The sequence below is a fragment of the Nuphar pumila genome, chromosome 5 (genome assembly GCF_984573655.1).
Source record: "Nuphar pumila chromosome 5, dmNupPumi1.hap1.1, whole genome shotgun sequence".
NCBI classification, from domain to species: domain Eukaryota; kingdom Viridiplantae; phylum Streptophyta; class Magnoliopsida; order Nymphaeales; family Nymphaeaceae; genus Nuphar; species Nuphar pumila.
In genome coordinates this window covers 28,285,529-28,302,889 of record NC_143253.1, presented here as the reverse complement: position 1 = coordinate 28,302,889, position 17,361 = coordinate 28,285,529, and the positions used below count along the sequence as shown (strand labels likewise).

Below are 17,361 nucleotides of genomic sequence, written 5' to 3'. Positions count from 1 at the left end.
AAGCCTCCCAAGTCCGATCATACTTCTAAAAGTATTCTAAGTATATCCCAATGTAATAAGTCAGAACTTTGGCATTCCCGTCTTGGTCATTGTAGTCAAGTCTTTATTGAAAACTAGTGTCCAATGGATTTCTTCCAGAGTCTGTTTCTCCTTCGTTGAATAATAAAATGTGTTTCAGTTGTCAGGTTTGCAAAAGTCATGTACTTCCTTTTTTATCAAATAAATAAAAGAGACTCCATGCCTTTTGAGATAATATGTTCTGATGTGTGGGGCCCAGCTCCCGATCCTTCATCTTCTAGAAGCAAATATTATGTATCCTTTATTGACAGTTTTTCTCACTTTACGTGGATATTCTTTATGAAACACAAATCAGAGTTTTTTCTCATTTTTCGTCGTTTTCATGCCTACGTTAAAACCCAATTCTCTCAAAACATTCAAATTCTCCAATGTGATGGAGGTGGTGAGTATTCCTCCAAAGAATTGTTAGATTTTCTCTGAGATAATGGGATTCATCGTAGAGTTTCTTGCTTGTACACTCCACAACAAAATGGTATTGCCGAACGCAAGCATAAACATGTTGTGGAAAGTGCAATGAGCATGATGCATGGTTCTAATGTGCTTATTAGTCTTTGGACAGAAGCCTTTCATATTGCCACTCATGTGATAAACCATTTTCCTATGCCTATTCTTGAAAATCAATCTCCTTATTATGTTCTCTTTGGTGTACATCCTGATTATGATGAGTTACGAGTTTTTGGATGCACATGTTATGTGCATATTGATAGATCCATGAGAACTAAATTTCAGGACAAAGCCTCTATATGTCAGTTTGTAGGTTATGCAGATGAACACAGGGGTTACAAGTGCTATGATTTTGTAAATAGAAGGATCAGAATTTCTAGAAATGTTGTTTTTGATGAAAATAGTTTTCTTGGGAATAAAGCAGATCACAATTGTGACCATATTGACACCAATGATAATTGGTATGATCCATGGCTCAATGCTGAACTCATTTCACAGGCTGGAGATTACACACTACTTTGGTTCCTGAAAGCACAAATGATGAGACGGTTTCAGAAGAGGCATTGAAAACAGAATGTCTGAGATACAAAGGGAATGTCTATACCAGGAGACTCAAAGAGCGAACAGATGTGCCTGCTGGAGGACGCGTGGCATTGCCAAATAACAGAGAGACACCAAGAAGATCGGGCAGGACAAGGCATCCCATTGAAAAGTGGGTGAGTTATGATAGTTTTTCAATGGATTTTCAGGTTTTTCTATCCAAGATTGAAAAACACGAAGAACCACTTGTTTTTTGTCAAGCTATTCATTCTAACAAATGGATTGAAGCGATGAATGAGGAAATTGAGGCACTTCATGAGTGTCAAACATGGGAGATAGTTGAACGTCCTCCATATAAGAATGTTGTTGGCTCAAAATAGGTTTATAAGATTAAATATAAACTGTAGCATTGAACGATACAAAACGCGTCTTGTTGCCAGAGGTTTTACTCAAGAATATGATCAAGATTATGATGAAACTTTTAGCCCAATGGTGAAAATGGGAACTATTCGTATTATTCTTGGCGTGACAATTGAACATGGGTGGACTCTTAGTCAACGTGATGTTAAAAATGCATTCCTGCATGGAAATTTAAAGGAAGAAGCTTACATAGAGCAGTCTCAAGATTATGCAGAAGGAGACCCAAAGAAATATGTATGCAATTTAACCAGAGCAGTGTATGGATTAAAGCAAGCATCCAGATCATGGTTTGAAAGTTTTTCCTTAGAAATTCAAAAACACGGTTTCATCCGTTCCCAACTTGATCATTCTCTATTCATATACAAGGATGGGACCACTGTGGTTTTCTTACTTATATATGTTGATGATATTGTGATCACTGGCAATGCTCCGGATCACATTCATCGAATCAAGGTACTACTAAGTGTGCAGTTCAAGATGAAAGACCTTGGGAAACTGAGATATTTTTTTGGTGTAGAGGTGGACAGACAGGATGGAAAAATGTCATTAACTCATCACAAATACACTCTTGATCTTCTGGGCAAAGCAGGAATGATAGATTGCAAACCTCTACCTACACCCAGTGTTGACAATCAAAGGCTCAACATTTGTAATGGTGAGTTGTATTCAGATGCGAGCAAGTATCGCAGTATAGTGGGCATGTTAGAATACCTCACTTTTACCAGACCAAACATCGTATATTCTGTAAATCAAGTATCTCAGTTCATGCATGAACCGAAAATTGGTCACATGAATGTCGTCAAACGCATTTTTCGTTATTTAAAATGCACGGTAGGTGATGGATTTATATATGTTCAGTCTTCATGGGGGACATCCAAACATGATATATTGGCATACACAGATGCAGACTGGGCAGGGGGCCCAGATGAAAGGAGATCTGTTTCAGGATACTGTGTTTTTATTGGAAAACATCTTGTCTCATGGAGCAATAAAAAACAGAAGGTTGTGGCAAGATCTAGCACAGAGGCAGAGTATAGATCTATGGCAGCTGCCACAGCTGAGGTGACCTGGAGTCATCACAGTCAGACTAAGCATATTGAGATTGACCAGCATTTCATCAGACAAAAGATAGCAGACAAGGAGATTGAACCAGTTTATGTGTCTTCAGAAGACCAGGTCGCTAATGTGTTCACAAAAGGTCTCACAAGTAACCGCTTCTCGTATCTAAAGAACAAATTGCACATGGTTTACTCCCATGCACAACTTGAGGGAGGGTATTAGAATATGGATCGGATATGGATCCAGTCGAATCCATATCCGATACAACCTCTTATGTCTACGTGTAATATGTAATACTTGTACAGGGCAGTTTTGTTCATGTATTTTATTTGTAACCATATTAATATTAATGAAGGATTAGTGCAACCGATCAATGCATTAGAGTGGCTGCCGATTCCCAAATATCAAGTTCTCTCTTTTCTCTCTCTCTCACCGATTCCTTGATTCTTTTAGGAGTTCTTTCAGTTTAGACACAGAAACAATGTTCTTAACTATGCCCGGGGAATTGTAAACATTAGACAAAGTTAGAGAAGAATTAGAAAGAGGAAGGTCAACGGTTCCAACGTGTGATATAGGGTGAAGAGTACCATCACCGGTCTTAATGCTGAAATTTTCAAAATATGAAATCGGTTTTGAGATCTTACCAAAATCACCTGTAACATGTGCTGCCGCCCCATAGTCAATATACCATGTTCCTTGTTCATTCTGTTTGAAACTCAGCCCTGAAAGTGCAAAAATCAAGAGGTTCTTCACATTATCCTTATCCTCATCCTTCGGTCCCTCTATTTCTTTTCCTTTGTTGGGAAGTGTTGCCCCATTCATCTTTCCTTTGTTTTGAGGGTTATGCCAGCAGTTTGCCTTAATGTGTCCTCTCTTATTACATAAATAGCATGTTGGTATATTTCTGGAGTTTTGATTGTTGGAAACTGAGTTGAATTGATTATTTGGAGTAGGCAATAATCCACGTCCTCCAAAATTCTATCTTTCTTGTCCACGTCCTCCATGGAAGGAGTTGCGCCCCCTTTCTGATCCCACCCCTGTGATCATTACCTCGTGACTGTTGTGATTTGAAGATAAGACTGAAAAAATTGTGAATAGATGTGCGAAATCTGTCCAAAATTGCAGTATACGTGCTTGTTTCTCCTTTCTTTTTTTTGAAACAATCAAACCTTTTTCAGATAACCACAAGCACTATAATTAGTCTGATATGAAATCAAATTTGTTATAATCTGATCTGACAATTCAGTAAATTCAAAATAATTCAGATTTGACACAAGAAGATTCAGATCTGACGCAAATTCCAGATCTGACGCAGTTTGGGGTGAATCTGAAATAGTTCAGATCTGCTGCAGTTTAGGGTATGTATTGAAACTCGACAGACTTATTGAGATAGAGTTCCTTTAAAGGATTGAGAAACAGAAACGAAGGAGAAAAGAGATAGCAGATCCGATGGCAACCAAATTTGGGTTTGTCGATCGGACCTAGGGTTGAAGAACTCGATACTAGGTCTGACGATGACCAGGTCTGATGACGAATAAGAAGGGTTAAAATGGAAGAGAAGAAGGATGAAGGCTAAGGATAGCAGTTTAGGGTTGGATGAAGGCTACTAGAAGAAGAGATGAATCACCCAACCTGTTTATGACAGAAGATTTGAATCTCGCAGGGCACTCTCGCTGGAATTCATCCTGCACACTTTGTATGAAAGTCACATGCGAACCTGCTCTGATACCATGTTAGGTTTTATCACCGACGTTGCATTCACGCAATAGCACCAGAGAGAAAGAGGTTGGAGACGTCTGCAGCAAAGATCGGCTCACTACGTTCTCATTGTGAGAATGTGCCCTAATTCATCTTTATATTACTATCGGGTCTAAAGTAACAATAGATATCGGGTCTGCTCCAGACCCAAACTCCTGACCCATAAGGAGATACAAGCATAATACAGAGATACAACAGTGAAGTGACATAAATACCCCTGGACGACTACCATCCTTAATAAGGACACCTCATGTTCTATACCATTATCATGTAGAAAGTTAGAAAAAACTACAAACATGTATTCTCCGCCGCCATCACTATTAAAATGGAGAATTTTATGAGAAAATTGTGTTTCAACATATGACTTGAACCTTTGGAATGTAGGCAATACTTGATCTTTATGTTTTAAGAAAAAGATCTAAGTACACCGAGTAAAATCATCAATGAATATCACATTGTACTTAGATTTTGAGAGACACAATTGGGGCATACCCCCATACAAAAGAGTGAATCAACTCAAAGGGAAATGAAGCATATTTTATTAGATATGCCAAACAGAAGTTCATGACCCATACTCACTCTACAGCTAGAACACTAAAAGGATAACCTTGGTACTTTATTTTGCAAGGGAATAAGACCCTTATTACATAGAATTTCGATGAAAGAGGAATTACAAGCCTAAATGCTTATGCCACAATTCAACATCATTATTACGATCTTCAATATCTGACACAAACAACTATGTAGGACTATCGACACAATCTTGAGCTTCATTAATCAGATATAGGCCTCCACATCTCCTTCCTTCAGCAAGGTTCCGCTTCGTGTGAAGATCCTTCACATAAACATGCAATAAAAAAGGAAACGTGAGTTAGTCGGATCGACAAGTTGGGATACAAAAATGAGATTACGCTGAATATTTGGAATAAGAAATGTGTTTGGAAGATAAAGAGAACCATGACCAATAGGTATGATTGAAATTCTTACATGTGTGATGCCATGATGTTTCCCATCACCTATAATTATTCTACCACTACCTCAATAAGGTACGAGATTCGTAAGTTTGCCTGAATCCCCAGTCACAAGGAACCATGTGTTTTGAGAGGAAGGATGCATATTGAAAGAGGCTACACATGCTTGCATATTTGGTCCAGCTACCCACCGATTACTACCACTTTGCCAACCCATCTGATTGAAGGATGTACTCAACATATCCAGATCTTGAGTCGAACCAGCCTATGAAGGCACCATTGAAGGAGGAAAGGTTGGCGTGGGGACATAACGAGCATTAAAAACTCTAGGTTAAGGCCCCGCTGAGGAGTAAGGGGATGAAACCATGTTGGATATGGTATAGTAGGAGGACGATAAGTCAGAACCAATATTGTTAAAGGCGTTGAGGCATAGCGTAGCGCTCCACCAAAAACTAAAGAGACGCGTAAAGCATAAGCCTCATTTTTTTCTTAAACATAATTTTTTTTTAAAATATCTACAAATACAAACAAATCAAAGAAATGTTTTATTGATGAAACAACAACCAATAAGAAATAGAAAATCTCAAATAAATACCGAAATATATGAGATTAACATGTAAAAGTAACATTAATGCAAGCATTCAATAAAAAATTAAGTAACAAAATCACTATCAATCAAATTTCTCAACATCATGTCATAATCAGAAAATGCATATTAGCATTAACAACCAAATGTTAATGTATTTGTTCAAAACTCTCCAAAATAAGAATATTACAAGTTTATAACATTCACAAGTGCAAATGAAGGACCCAACAAACATAATCCTATAATAGAAATGAGGGTCTAGGCTCTTGTGTCTCGTCTTCGTCAATATCCAAGCCTTCAATATCATCATTTGAGGAATCCATATAAACGGGTTCTCCTTCATTTTCATTATTCTGTCTCTTCATCATTTGCACTTTCTTCCTCCACGTCCTCAATCACCGCTTTTCTTTTTCTTTCAATAAAAAATCATATATTAAATACTTATTGCATATAATTAAAAACTACACTTATATTCATAACAAGTGAAAGAAATATAGCTTTACCTAGAGCTCTTGATGAACTGCCTTGTTTAGAACCACTTTGCGAATCATGTTGTGAAGTGATTTCTTCAATAGGCACATGCTCAATGGCGTTTATGTTGAAGTTCAGGTCCAACCATGAATCTTCCAACCAAGTGTGATCGCCAGGCAATATTGGATCTTCTTGCTCAATAATTCACTCCTCATCTGAGTCTATATGATCTAGACATTTAGGGTCTTTGGTAGCCCTCTTTACAATTCTCTCCCACAACTTCATATTGTACATGACGAAAACTAGTGCATTCATCTTCTCTTGTTTAATTCTATTTCTCCGTTTAAATGCACCTATAATTTCAAATCATTGATAATCAATTATAAAATAAATGAACCTATAAAATATATTTCTAAATCAAAATACAAAGTCACGTAGTGACACATACCAATAAGAAGGTACTCCAATTACTCTCATAGCTCGATTCAGTACACGTCAAACTTAGAATTCAAATTGTAAAATTCATCAACTCAGAACATGCCCAAATGAACTTCACCAATCAACTACATTCAAATAAAATAATAAAAAATGATAAAAACATTAATATTGACATAACCCCTTTGCCTTTTTAAATGCATGAACTTAATAAAGAAACAAAAAAAAACTTTGCAAACTTACTAGAACTTTTTAGTTTCCTTGTTGTAATGGCTGCCTCTGCCAAACAATCCCTTTTCCTATTTAAATGCATCAATTTGTGTTGTAATTTTCAACCAAACATTTGCATCAAAAACCAATTTTTTAACATAATTATAAAAACCACTCATAACTTCTCTATCTAGGTTGAAGTTGTCACCATAATGAAATTGAGGGTTTAAATAATAGGCAAGCTGCATGCAAAAGCTTATAGAGTTGCAAGTCTTATCGTCTGTCAATGATCTCCCAAATAAGTTTATATTTGCTTTCCATGTTACCAAGATTCAAATCAATTTCTGTCTTTGTTCTATTCGTTGCCTCGTAAAAAAAATTCATAGAAGGTTCATCTACATCCATTAATCTCAACACTTTCATGAGAGACTACGTAGCTTTAATTGCATAAGATATAACAACCCAAAACTTATGATCATTAAGAATAATATAATTAGATGATCTAAAATCTGAAGACAAAAACATAGACTTCAACTCTTTCTTGTAACATCCAATATTATGATGCATGAGATATGATGTGACAAAATAAGTGATGGCTGGGCATAGAAGTTCCCTCTTCTTTGTGAAATTTCTCATCAAATTTAATACCCATGCATGACTATATATATATATTGTATTTTGCTTTGTCTTTTCTATTGTATCTTTAAAAATAGATATTTTTTTAATATCTTCTAAGTTCTAACATCAGATTCAGACAATATGCCGCACTTGGTGTCCAAAAAAATGTTTTTCCTGTTGTTAACATATTCTCATTTGCCACATAATTTGGTGCAGTATCTGTAATGAATTGCACCACATTCTCTTCATGAACTTCGTTAACTTCTTTAAACAACTTACATAAATTTTTAGTTGCTTGTCATGTCACTGATGTCAACTGATTTAAAAAATATTGTCTCTGATGAGCTGTTAACAAAAAAATTAATTAAATTTCTTTTTTTTTCGTCTGTCCAACCTTCTGCCATAATACTGCAACCAACTTTGGGCCATTTTTTTTTAAACTCTTTTAATATTTCATGTGTAGATTTTACCTCATCTTTCAAAATCCACATTCTCATTTCGTGGTAAGAAGGTGGTTTCAACCCTCGCCCATAATTTGCAATACTTTCTATCATTGGACCAAAATATAGACTGTTGCAAAGATTGAATGATAGTGCATTGGCATAAAAAAACCTTCCAATGACAGGACATACACATTTTCTCTCATCTCTTTTGAATGCTTAAAAAAAATTGAAGTTAAAAAAAAAATTATCTTCGCCTAACAGTATATCAAAAAGGTCAGCCAACACATTATTGCATCTATATACACAATAAAATGCAAAAAAATTAACAAACATGCACATTAATGCAAGGATATTAACAAACACACAAAAAACCTTAATTTAAAATATTAAAATCCATTTATCTTCACCAAACACTATATTAAAAATATCGTCACACACATTTTTGCTTGTACACACGTAATAGATCGAGCATGCACACATCAAAAGGATCAGCAAACACACAAAAGGAAGAGAGAGAGAGAGTACCTGCCTACCTGCCTTTATTCTTCTTCTTCGCTTTCGGCGGAGCCACGTTCATGCCAGTGTGGGCACGTGCCCACCCTGACCCAAAAACTTCCCCAATGGGGGTTTCGGTTCTATAAGGCCGGGTCAGGGTGCCCACCCTGACGTTTGTAAGGTCGGGTTAGGGTGGGCACACTCATACCCAACCCACGCCCCTCTCCCTCTGACAGTTGACCTTGAATCCTCCCTCTGTCTCTCTCTCTCTCTCTCCTCGTGCCCCCTGGCAACTCCCTCTGAAGCCCTACACTCCGACATCCATCCGTCGTCTGACGGCACTAGCAACAATGCTGATGTGCATTCACGTGCCCTGTGGGTCTCTGTCTCTCTCTCTCCAAAACTTTGTTGGATTGCTTCTGGCCATCCGCCATCCAACGGCCTCTTCGGCATGCCCCTAGCCCTAGTGGCTGGGTCTTCTTCTTCTTCTTTCCAATACATTTTTTTTTTATTCTTGCTAGGGTCTTAATTTTAAGGGTTTTGATTTTAAGGGTTTTACTTTTTTTTTTAATTGGCATAATGTATTGTTAAGAGTTTAGCTTTTTTATTTAGTTACTTTTTGAAATAGCATGAATGTTTAATTAGGTTTTAAAGTTTTTTTTTTTTGTTTTTCTTTTCAATTAGCATTAGGTATGAATAATAAATGCTTGATTTTAGGGGCTTTATTTGTTCTTTTTTATTTAGCATAAATCTATGATTTCTTTTAGGATTTTGGGTATTGATTTGGATTTTTTTAAATGACATAAATATACAATTAAGGTTTAGGTTTTTTTATTGTCTATTTTCTTTTTAATTATCATTAAGCATGATTCTATTAATAAATGCTTGATTTTGGTTATCAAACCCTTAAATCTTTAATTTTTGTTAGGATTTATGTTTTTTATTTTGATTTTTCAAATGATGAAAATATTTAGTTAGTGTTTTTTTCAATTAGCATTTCTATGAATGATGTTTGTTGGGAGTTAAGGTTTTTATTTCACTTTTTAGGATCACGTAAATGTTTAGTTTATGGTTTTAGGGTTTTAGTGTTTTTGTGTATTTTTAATTACCATTGGGAACGACTCCATGAATATTATGTGATTCAATTTTGGTTAGAATATTAGGGTTTATTATTAATTAATCATAGATGCATAATTTATGATGTTTGAATTATGGTTTTGCTTTGACTTTTTTTACAATGACATAAATGTTTAGTTTGTGGTTTTAAGGTTTTCCATGATTTTTTAATTATCATTAGACATTAATCCATGAATATTCATGATGTGATTTTGGTTAGAATGTTAGGATTTTTTCATCAATTAGCATAATTTCATAATTTATGATGTTTGTAGTAATTAGGGTTTTGATTTTTTTAAGAATGATATAAATGCTTAGTTTATGGCTTTTGTTTTTTTTGTGTGTGTTTTTTCTAATTACTATTAGGCAAGAATCCATGAATATTATGTGATTTGATTTCGTTAGAAAATAAGGTTTTCTTATCAATTACCATAAATACATAATTTATGTGGGTTTTGATTTGTTTTTTTAAAAACATATTGTTAGTATAGTTTTTGATATTTACATGAGGAAACTGCCTAGAGGATCAGAGACCTTGCCGCACTGGTGCTGCCTGCCATACTTATGATCACTGTGCCCACCCTTGTTTAGAATCCTGGCTCCGCCGCTGTTTGTACTATACACTTGTTTTAGCAAATCAAGAATTTAATTAGTTAACCACTGTTACCTAGACACTGATACACGTGTTAGTGTCATTGATATAAAAAGTGTTGGAGAGGTTGGGCCTTGAAAAGTTAGATATGTGGACATGGATATGTGTGTTCATAAATGCATGTGTGTGTAATTGCACAATCCAAGACCCAAGGGAAAAAAAGGGGAGTTGGAGGGAAAAGGCGTGTTGAGAGCCAAGAGAAGGAAAAAAATCATAAGAAAAAGTACAGCGTGATTAATAAAGGAAGAAAAATACGCAGGTTGTTAAATCCTTAAAGTTTACATAGGAATTTCTAGGTTCTTAGAAAATAAAACTCGAGAGCCTTTTTGGTGTGGGAGGTTGACATTGTTGATGATATTGTTGATATTTGGAAAAAAATAAAAAAGTTACATAAAGTATTAGACACTTAAATTTTTTTAAAGTACAAGTATTAGACACTTAAGATTTTTAAGTGTTTATACACTATGCGTATAATGTCTGACACTTGACACACAATGTCTTGCATGTCCAATAGAGTCAAACACTTTAAAGTTTCAAAAAAGTCATGTTTAAACCATGTCAAGAAGTGTTGGTGTTGGACACAGCTAGACACTAACATGTTGGACCTCTAGGAGTGTTCCGGTAACATGTGTTAGTCATGAAATCATAATAGTACTATCATGCATAGCATGGTAATTTTGGTTTGGAGTCTATAAAGTTCTTAATTCATTTTGTATCTGTTGTTGATCTCTTTTTCCCGTTGTAGATTTTAAGAAACCCTTAGTTCCTCTTCTACTTCCTATGTTGCTTTTAAGAAACCCTTATGAAAACCCATACAACTATACTTCACGTAAAGTTGTAGAATTTAAGAAATCCTTACTTCCTCCTGCTTCCTATGTTGCTTCTCAATTTCCCTTTCCTTCCTAGCAACCTTGGATTGTAGGCATAAGTTATGAAATATGAGACTAGAAGTTTAACCACCATTTTGTGTCAAAGTTCAGATGTTACGGAGGACCGAAGGTTAACATAATATCCATTTCCCAAATAACAGCTCTAATCTCTATATATGTATAGATAAAATGGGGAAGTCAATATTGAAATCTTTTATCTGATTGAGTCTCCTTTGGTCGTAGTGTGAAGTGTTTTTTCATGTGGTTTAAAAACTATGATTGACGGAACTGATTGAGCATTTATTCGTTCATGCTGTTAGTTTCATAGATGTTTTTTTTTGCCTCTCATATTATTATTATTGTTATTTTGGTTAGGGCTGGGCAACCCATGTTTCAGGCTGCCTCGTTGCTGAATGCCTGACCCACGGTGTGTCTGTCTGTCTCTCTCTCTTTCTCTCTCTGACTCTCTCTCTCTCTCTCTCTCTCTCTCTATCTATATATATATATAGGGAAGCTAGAATATGAGAACTAAGTGTAAATCTGACGGAACAGATGTGATCTACATGCTCGGTTTTAAGGGGACCAGCTATTGAAACATCTGATTGCTATGCATAAGCAATGGTATTTTGGAAAGAATTAAATACTTTTTTGGGCAAAGTGAGTCTTTTAATTTAGAGGAAAACCAGAAGTCACATACCATTTCAAAAAAGTAAAAAGGTGTGCTCTGCATAGTTGAATTTAAAAGTGAAAGTTACTTTTTTTTACCCTGAAAAATACCAGTGATTTTGGGGGTGTTATGGTCATTTCAATCAGTTGAATGCACCTAACGTTGAATAACTAGTTTAATTTTACATAAACCCATATATATATATGTATGTATGTATTAAGGCCAGCTTGTGTCCACTGGTCCGGGGTAAAAAATCTACGTCCAAGCTCGATCAAGAAGGTCGGGCCAGTCCACAAGCATTCTGACCCGTTGCCCGCACCTAATTTCGGTTGATGTGTGCTAGCAGTCATTCAGAGTACTCAATCTTGCTTTGTGAATACTTAGATATATACTTTTTGGCTTCTTTCCAAAGTTTTTTTGTTGTATATGATCGTTGCGATCAAATTATCTGATAAAACAAAGTTTGTAATGAAAGGCACTGATTTAAAAGGCTATGGTTGAACGCAATTATTGTGATGACCATACACCTTTAAAAACAATCACGTTGTTAAAAAATACATGGTTACCTGTTGGGGAAAAGTGAATTATTGTGGTGGGAAAAAGTCATACATTTCAAAAAGTGACAGTGTACTTTAATAATTTGAATTTGAAAAGTGAAATGACTTTTTTCTTACCTCAAAAGTGACCATGTGTATACGAAAATGCTGTTGCTTTTAATGATGTTTTGGTCATGTCAATCAGTTGAACACTGCTAATATTAATATAAAAGGTTTATTAGATAAAACATATATGTATGCTATATTTTATATATATACATAGATATAAAATATAGAAAATGTACCGTGGTGTATGTTGTTTGCTTATGATATTGTTTTGATTGATGAGTCTAGAGCTGGGGTTAATGCTAAGTTAGAATTATGGAGACAGACATTGGAAGCTAGAGGTTTTAAGTTGAGTAAGAGTAAGACTGAATATATGGAATGTCGGTTTAGTAAGCAACGAAGTAGTGATGGGAGTGTAGTGAAGCTTGGTGAGCAAGATATACCGGTGAATGATTATTTCAAATATTTGGGATCCATCATTCAAAAGTATGGAGAAATTGATGGAGATGTAAATCATAGGATAAAGGTTGGGTGGATGAAATGGAAAAGTGCTACTGGAGTGCTGTGCGATCGTAGAATGCCATTGCGGTTGAAGGGAAAGTTTTATAGGACGACTATTAGACCCGCTTTACTATATGGTACGGAATGTTGGGCTGCCAAGAGACATCATATTCAAAAAATGAGTGTAGCTGAGATGCGGATGCTTAGATGGATGTGTGGAAATACAATAAAAGATAAGATTCGGAACGAAGAGATACGTAAGAAGGTAGGTGTTGCACCCATTGAAAATAAGATGCGAGAGAATCGTTTACGGTGGTTTGGACATATTCGGCGAAGGCCTAATGATGCTCCAGTTAGAAGGTTGGAGAAATGGGAAAATATATTAGTTAAAAGAGGTCGGGGTAGGCCTAGGAAGACTTGGATGGAGATGATAGGAAAGGATATGAATGCTTTGAACCTCACCGAGGACATGGCGTTGGATAGAAATGATTGGAGGAAAAGGATTCATGTGGAAGACCCAAAATGAATTTCTTTTTTGGTTCATATCGCTGACCCCAATTGTTTTGGGATGAAGGCGTAGTTGTTGTTGTTGTTGTATATATATATATATATATATATATATATAGAGAGAGAGAGAGAGAGAGAGATCTGCCCTTAAATTATATGGTAGCTCAAAATCAGTAGGCCCAATCTGATCCATGTTTGGATTATTTTAGGCTGCATTCTTTATTTCTGACTGAATCAAACACATTTACACCTCTAGACACTCACTTCTTTGGTTCTTCCCATATTAGCACACTTTCTCTGGGTTTGTTTTTCTCTAAAGTTATCTAATAGTTCTTCTTTGTTATTTGGGCATGCCACAACCATATCATTAAATTCCTATGTTGTTCTTGTTTTACATGTTATTTGCTAACATCATGATAAGACATTAGTTTGCTTTTAATAATACTTACCTCTTTGATCATGGGTGTACGTCTCTGCTTTGTTGTAGCAGATATAATACGTTATCAATTTGTTTAAATTAATATGGTTACTCATGAAGGTTCCTTTTTATCTTCAGCTGTTAGTGATTACAAACAGTCTCTCCAGTTCCAAAATTTAAATGAGGAGAAGAGAAACATAAAGCTCGAGGTCCTTGCTACTTTTCTCTGCTTCCATTTGTGATCTTGTATAATGATAACACTTATTAAACCATGGTCTATTATCTAGGTTGTCAGGGGTGGTCGAAGGCTTGAAGTCTCAATATTTGAGATTGTGGTTGGTGATGTTGTGCCCTTGGAAATTGGTGATCAGGTGAGTATAAGTTCTATATTGCAGGGTTATATTAGTCTATTGAACATAGCTTTTTAATGGAAGCTTCCTGTACCAATTAAATTTAAAATATGTTTTATATTTGACATAAACTTGCTTTTGGTGCATTTCTTGCTGAATGCCTTTTGAATATCTATTTTCTTATTTTTTCATCGCATGCTATCAAATACCACTTTCTTTGCAAAAGCTTTGTTACTGTTGGTTTTCTTTTTCCTTTTGAAAGTGCTAAAGAATAATTTGAATTCAAAGGGTTTTTTTTTTTGGCTGTTTACCCCTGAATGGTTGGTACTTTTGATTTTCTTGATGGCATATATATTTTAATAATTGTTGGTTACAACGTTCTTTTGATTAGGTTCCAGCTGATGGTGTGCTTATTGTTGGGCATTCTCTTGCAATTGATGAGTCCAGTATGACAGGAGAAAGCAAAATTGTAAGGATGCTTCTTTAGATACTTCTGTTCTGTTGGTGCATTGCCAGTGACATAAGGGGTCATTCTACTGTCTGCAGGTTCACAAGGATCAAAAGGATCCATTTTTGATGTCTGGCTGCATGGTTGCTGATGGGTATGGTAACTTTCTGGTAAGCATTTTTTTTAAATTGATACACCTTTCGATCATGTCAGCAAATCAGCATATGTCATTGAATCTTGTTTAATGATGTTCTTGTGCATAAAGTTATATGCAGAATACTTCCTTTAGGGACATTTTGATGTCTCCATTGCTATGAGGATGTCCTTATTTGTTTATATTAATGTTTTCATATTGTATTTTGAATGGGACGTGTACAATAGGGGCTGCTTTGTTATTCTCCCTTTCTGCACACTCATTAGGCGTAATATTGCAAGTGTTGGTATGTTTTATATATAAAAAGGAAGAAGCATAGGGGATGGCCATCACTGGTGATCGGTCCACCTCTTAGCCCCTAAAGAAATCCCTCTTTTCTCATGTATGGGATGTGCTTCGGGTTAATTCAGAAGATACAAAAAGTTAAAATTGCTTCTGTAGTTTTATGCTTATTTGGCATGAATCATCATTATCAGCTTTCCTAGGGCAAGCCCATAACTGTTGATTTTTATCTTTGAGTTAAATTGTATCCAATATCAGTTGGTACGAAAGGATTATAAGTGACCTCACCATAAAAGAACGACACTGTGTCAACTTATGTATGTTCAAATCAATGATTTGAAAAAATTGGGATGAACTATGATGGGCACAAACTGGAAAGATAATGAGACTAATAGTGTCTTTGGGAGGGAAAAGGCATGGGAGCTAAGGTCCAAAATGCATACCTAATTTAGGAGCATTAGTTGTGTGCATATTTGTATATGCCATTTGAAATATATATACTAATTATTTAATTATGTTTATCCATTTCACATGAATATGTTGAAAATCACTGAATGTCATGCTTGAATTAGTAAGTGGTGAGATTTGAACCCACTGCAAGTCATTACCCTGCTTGCTTTGGGCCAGGGTTACTAGAAACTATTCTTATATATGGGAAACCCATTTCCTTCAAACATTTAGCATGTTCTAGCACCCTAAACCAGCCTCCTAGAGGACGGAAGGAGGTATATATATATAAAGTTAAATGAATTTTTTTAACTTTTATCTTTTGATGTTATTGAACAAGAGAGATAAGGAGATGATTCACAGACCTTAACTGGCTACTTTGCATGTTGAAGATTTACACACCCTAGCTACCTACTCTGCACATTGACAGGTTACACATCTTTTCTTTGTAAAGTTGTGGGGTCACAATTGTTCTTTAAAATTTTAATTACTTAGTTTTTAAAAATATGTGTAACTTGTTTGCATATTTTTTTTATGTTAATGAGGACACATTGTATTGGATGAAATGGAGAAATATCATAATTTAATGTAACTATGTTATTTATTCCTTATTTCTTGAATCTGTTCTAAGTTCTAACAAACCTGAAAACTCTCTGTTGAATTTGGACACTTTATTTAAATTATTAAAAATGACCAACTGTACACTCCTTTACTTGAAGTAAAAACAACTTGCGTGATTGTTTTATAGTTGTAACAAATTTATTCACATATTCTATGAAAGAAATTAATTTATTAATTCTTACTAGTTATCATGATGCTATTAAAAAAATTAAGTTTGTGTAAACATATAATATCCTTTATACATATCACCATGTTTGCACTTTTGTTCTCTCTCTCATGTTTCCCATTTTACATGAGCCTAAAAATGTGTCGTTTCTTGTTTCTGTTTCTCAATACATTTTCCTTGTCCGTTTCCCTCACTGGGAAACTTGCTCCATGCAAATAAACAATAAGAAAAAGCAAATTTTGATATTATAAAAATGATGTACTATTTTGCTCCATGCGCTGTACTCTATAGGTCCGGAGATAAATGGGCCAGGGTTGCTAGGTCGTCGCCCAAAAGCGACGCGTCACACCAGCGCCCGGGTGTGGTGTCAAATAGGAAGGGTTCCCTCACTTTGTTGGATGGGTGGGGGTAAAGAAGATAGTTCAAGACCATAAAATTAGGTTAGCTACTTGGAACATAGGGTCTTTAACTGGTAAGTTGGTTGAGTTAGTAGATGTTATGTGTAGGAGAAGATGAATATTTTATGTCTACAAGAGACCAAATGAGTAGGTGAGAAAGCAAAAGTGATAGAACCTTGGGGATATAAGATTTAGTATACAAGAATAAATAGGAATAGGAATGGAGTAGGGATTGTTATTAGTCGTAAGTTTATAGATAATGTAGTTGAGGTCCGTAGGAAGGGTGATAAGATTTTACTTATTAAATTAGTATTAGGTACGGATATTATTAATATTATTAGTGTTTATGCACCTCAAGTAGGTTTAGATGATTTTATTAAGCGTCAATTTTGGGAAGATTTAGATGAAGTAGTTCAAGGGATATCTTATGGAGAAAAGCTTTTCATCAACGGTGACCTTAATGGGCATGTAGGCATTAGTAAAGATGGATTTGAGAGTATCCATGGAGGCTATGGTATAGGAGAAAGAAACAAAAGTGGAGAAATGATTTTAGATTTTGGTTTGTCCTATGATATGATCTTAGCAAGCATTTGGTTTAGGAAGAGGGAGTCTCACCTAGTAACATTTAAAAGTGG

At 35.4% G+C, this 17,361-nt stretch overlaps 1 protein-coding gene across 6 annotated transcripts in view; it reads left to right on the top strand.

Moving 5' to 3' along the window:
- Nucleotides 1-17,361, top strand: part of LOC149837239 (calcium-transporting ATPase 5, plasma membrane-type-like) — a 200,817-nt gene that overhangs the window by 133,522 nt on the left and 49,934 nt on the right. For all 6 annotated transcript variants that reach the window (XM_090005909.1, XM_090005908.1, XM_090005907.1 and 3 more), the window contains 4 exons: nucleotides 13,999-14,069; nucleotides 14,148-14,231; nucleotides 14,602-14,679; nucleotides 14,757-14,828. In XM_090005909.1, the coding sequence (XP_089862035.1) occupies nucleotides 13,999-14,069; nucleotides 14,148-14,231; nucleotides 14,602-14,679; nucleotides 14,757-14,828 (305 nt within the window). The remainder of the gene's footprint in view (nucleotides 1-13,998; nucleotides 14,070-14,147; nucleotides 14,232-14,601; nucleotides 14,680-14,756; nucleotides 14,829-17,361) is intronic.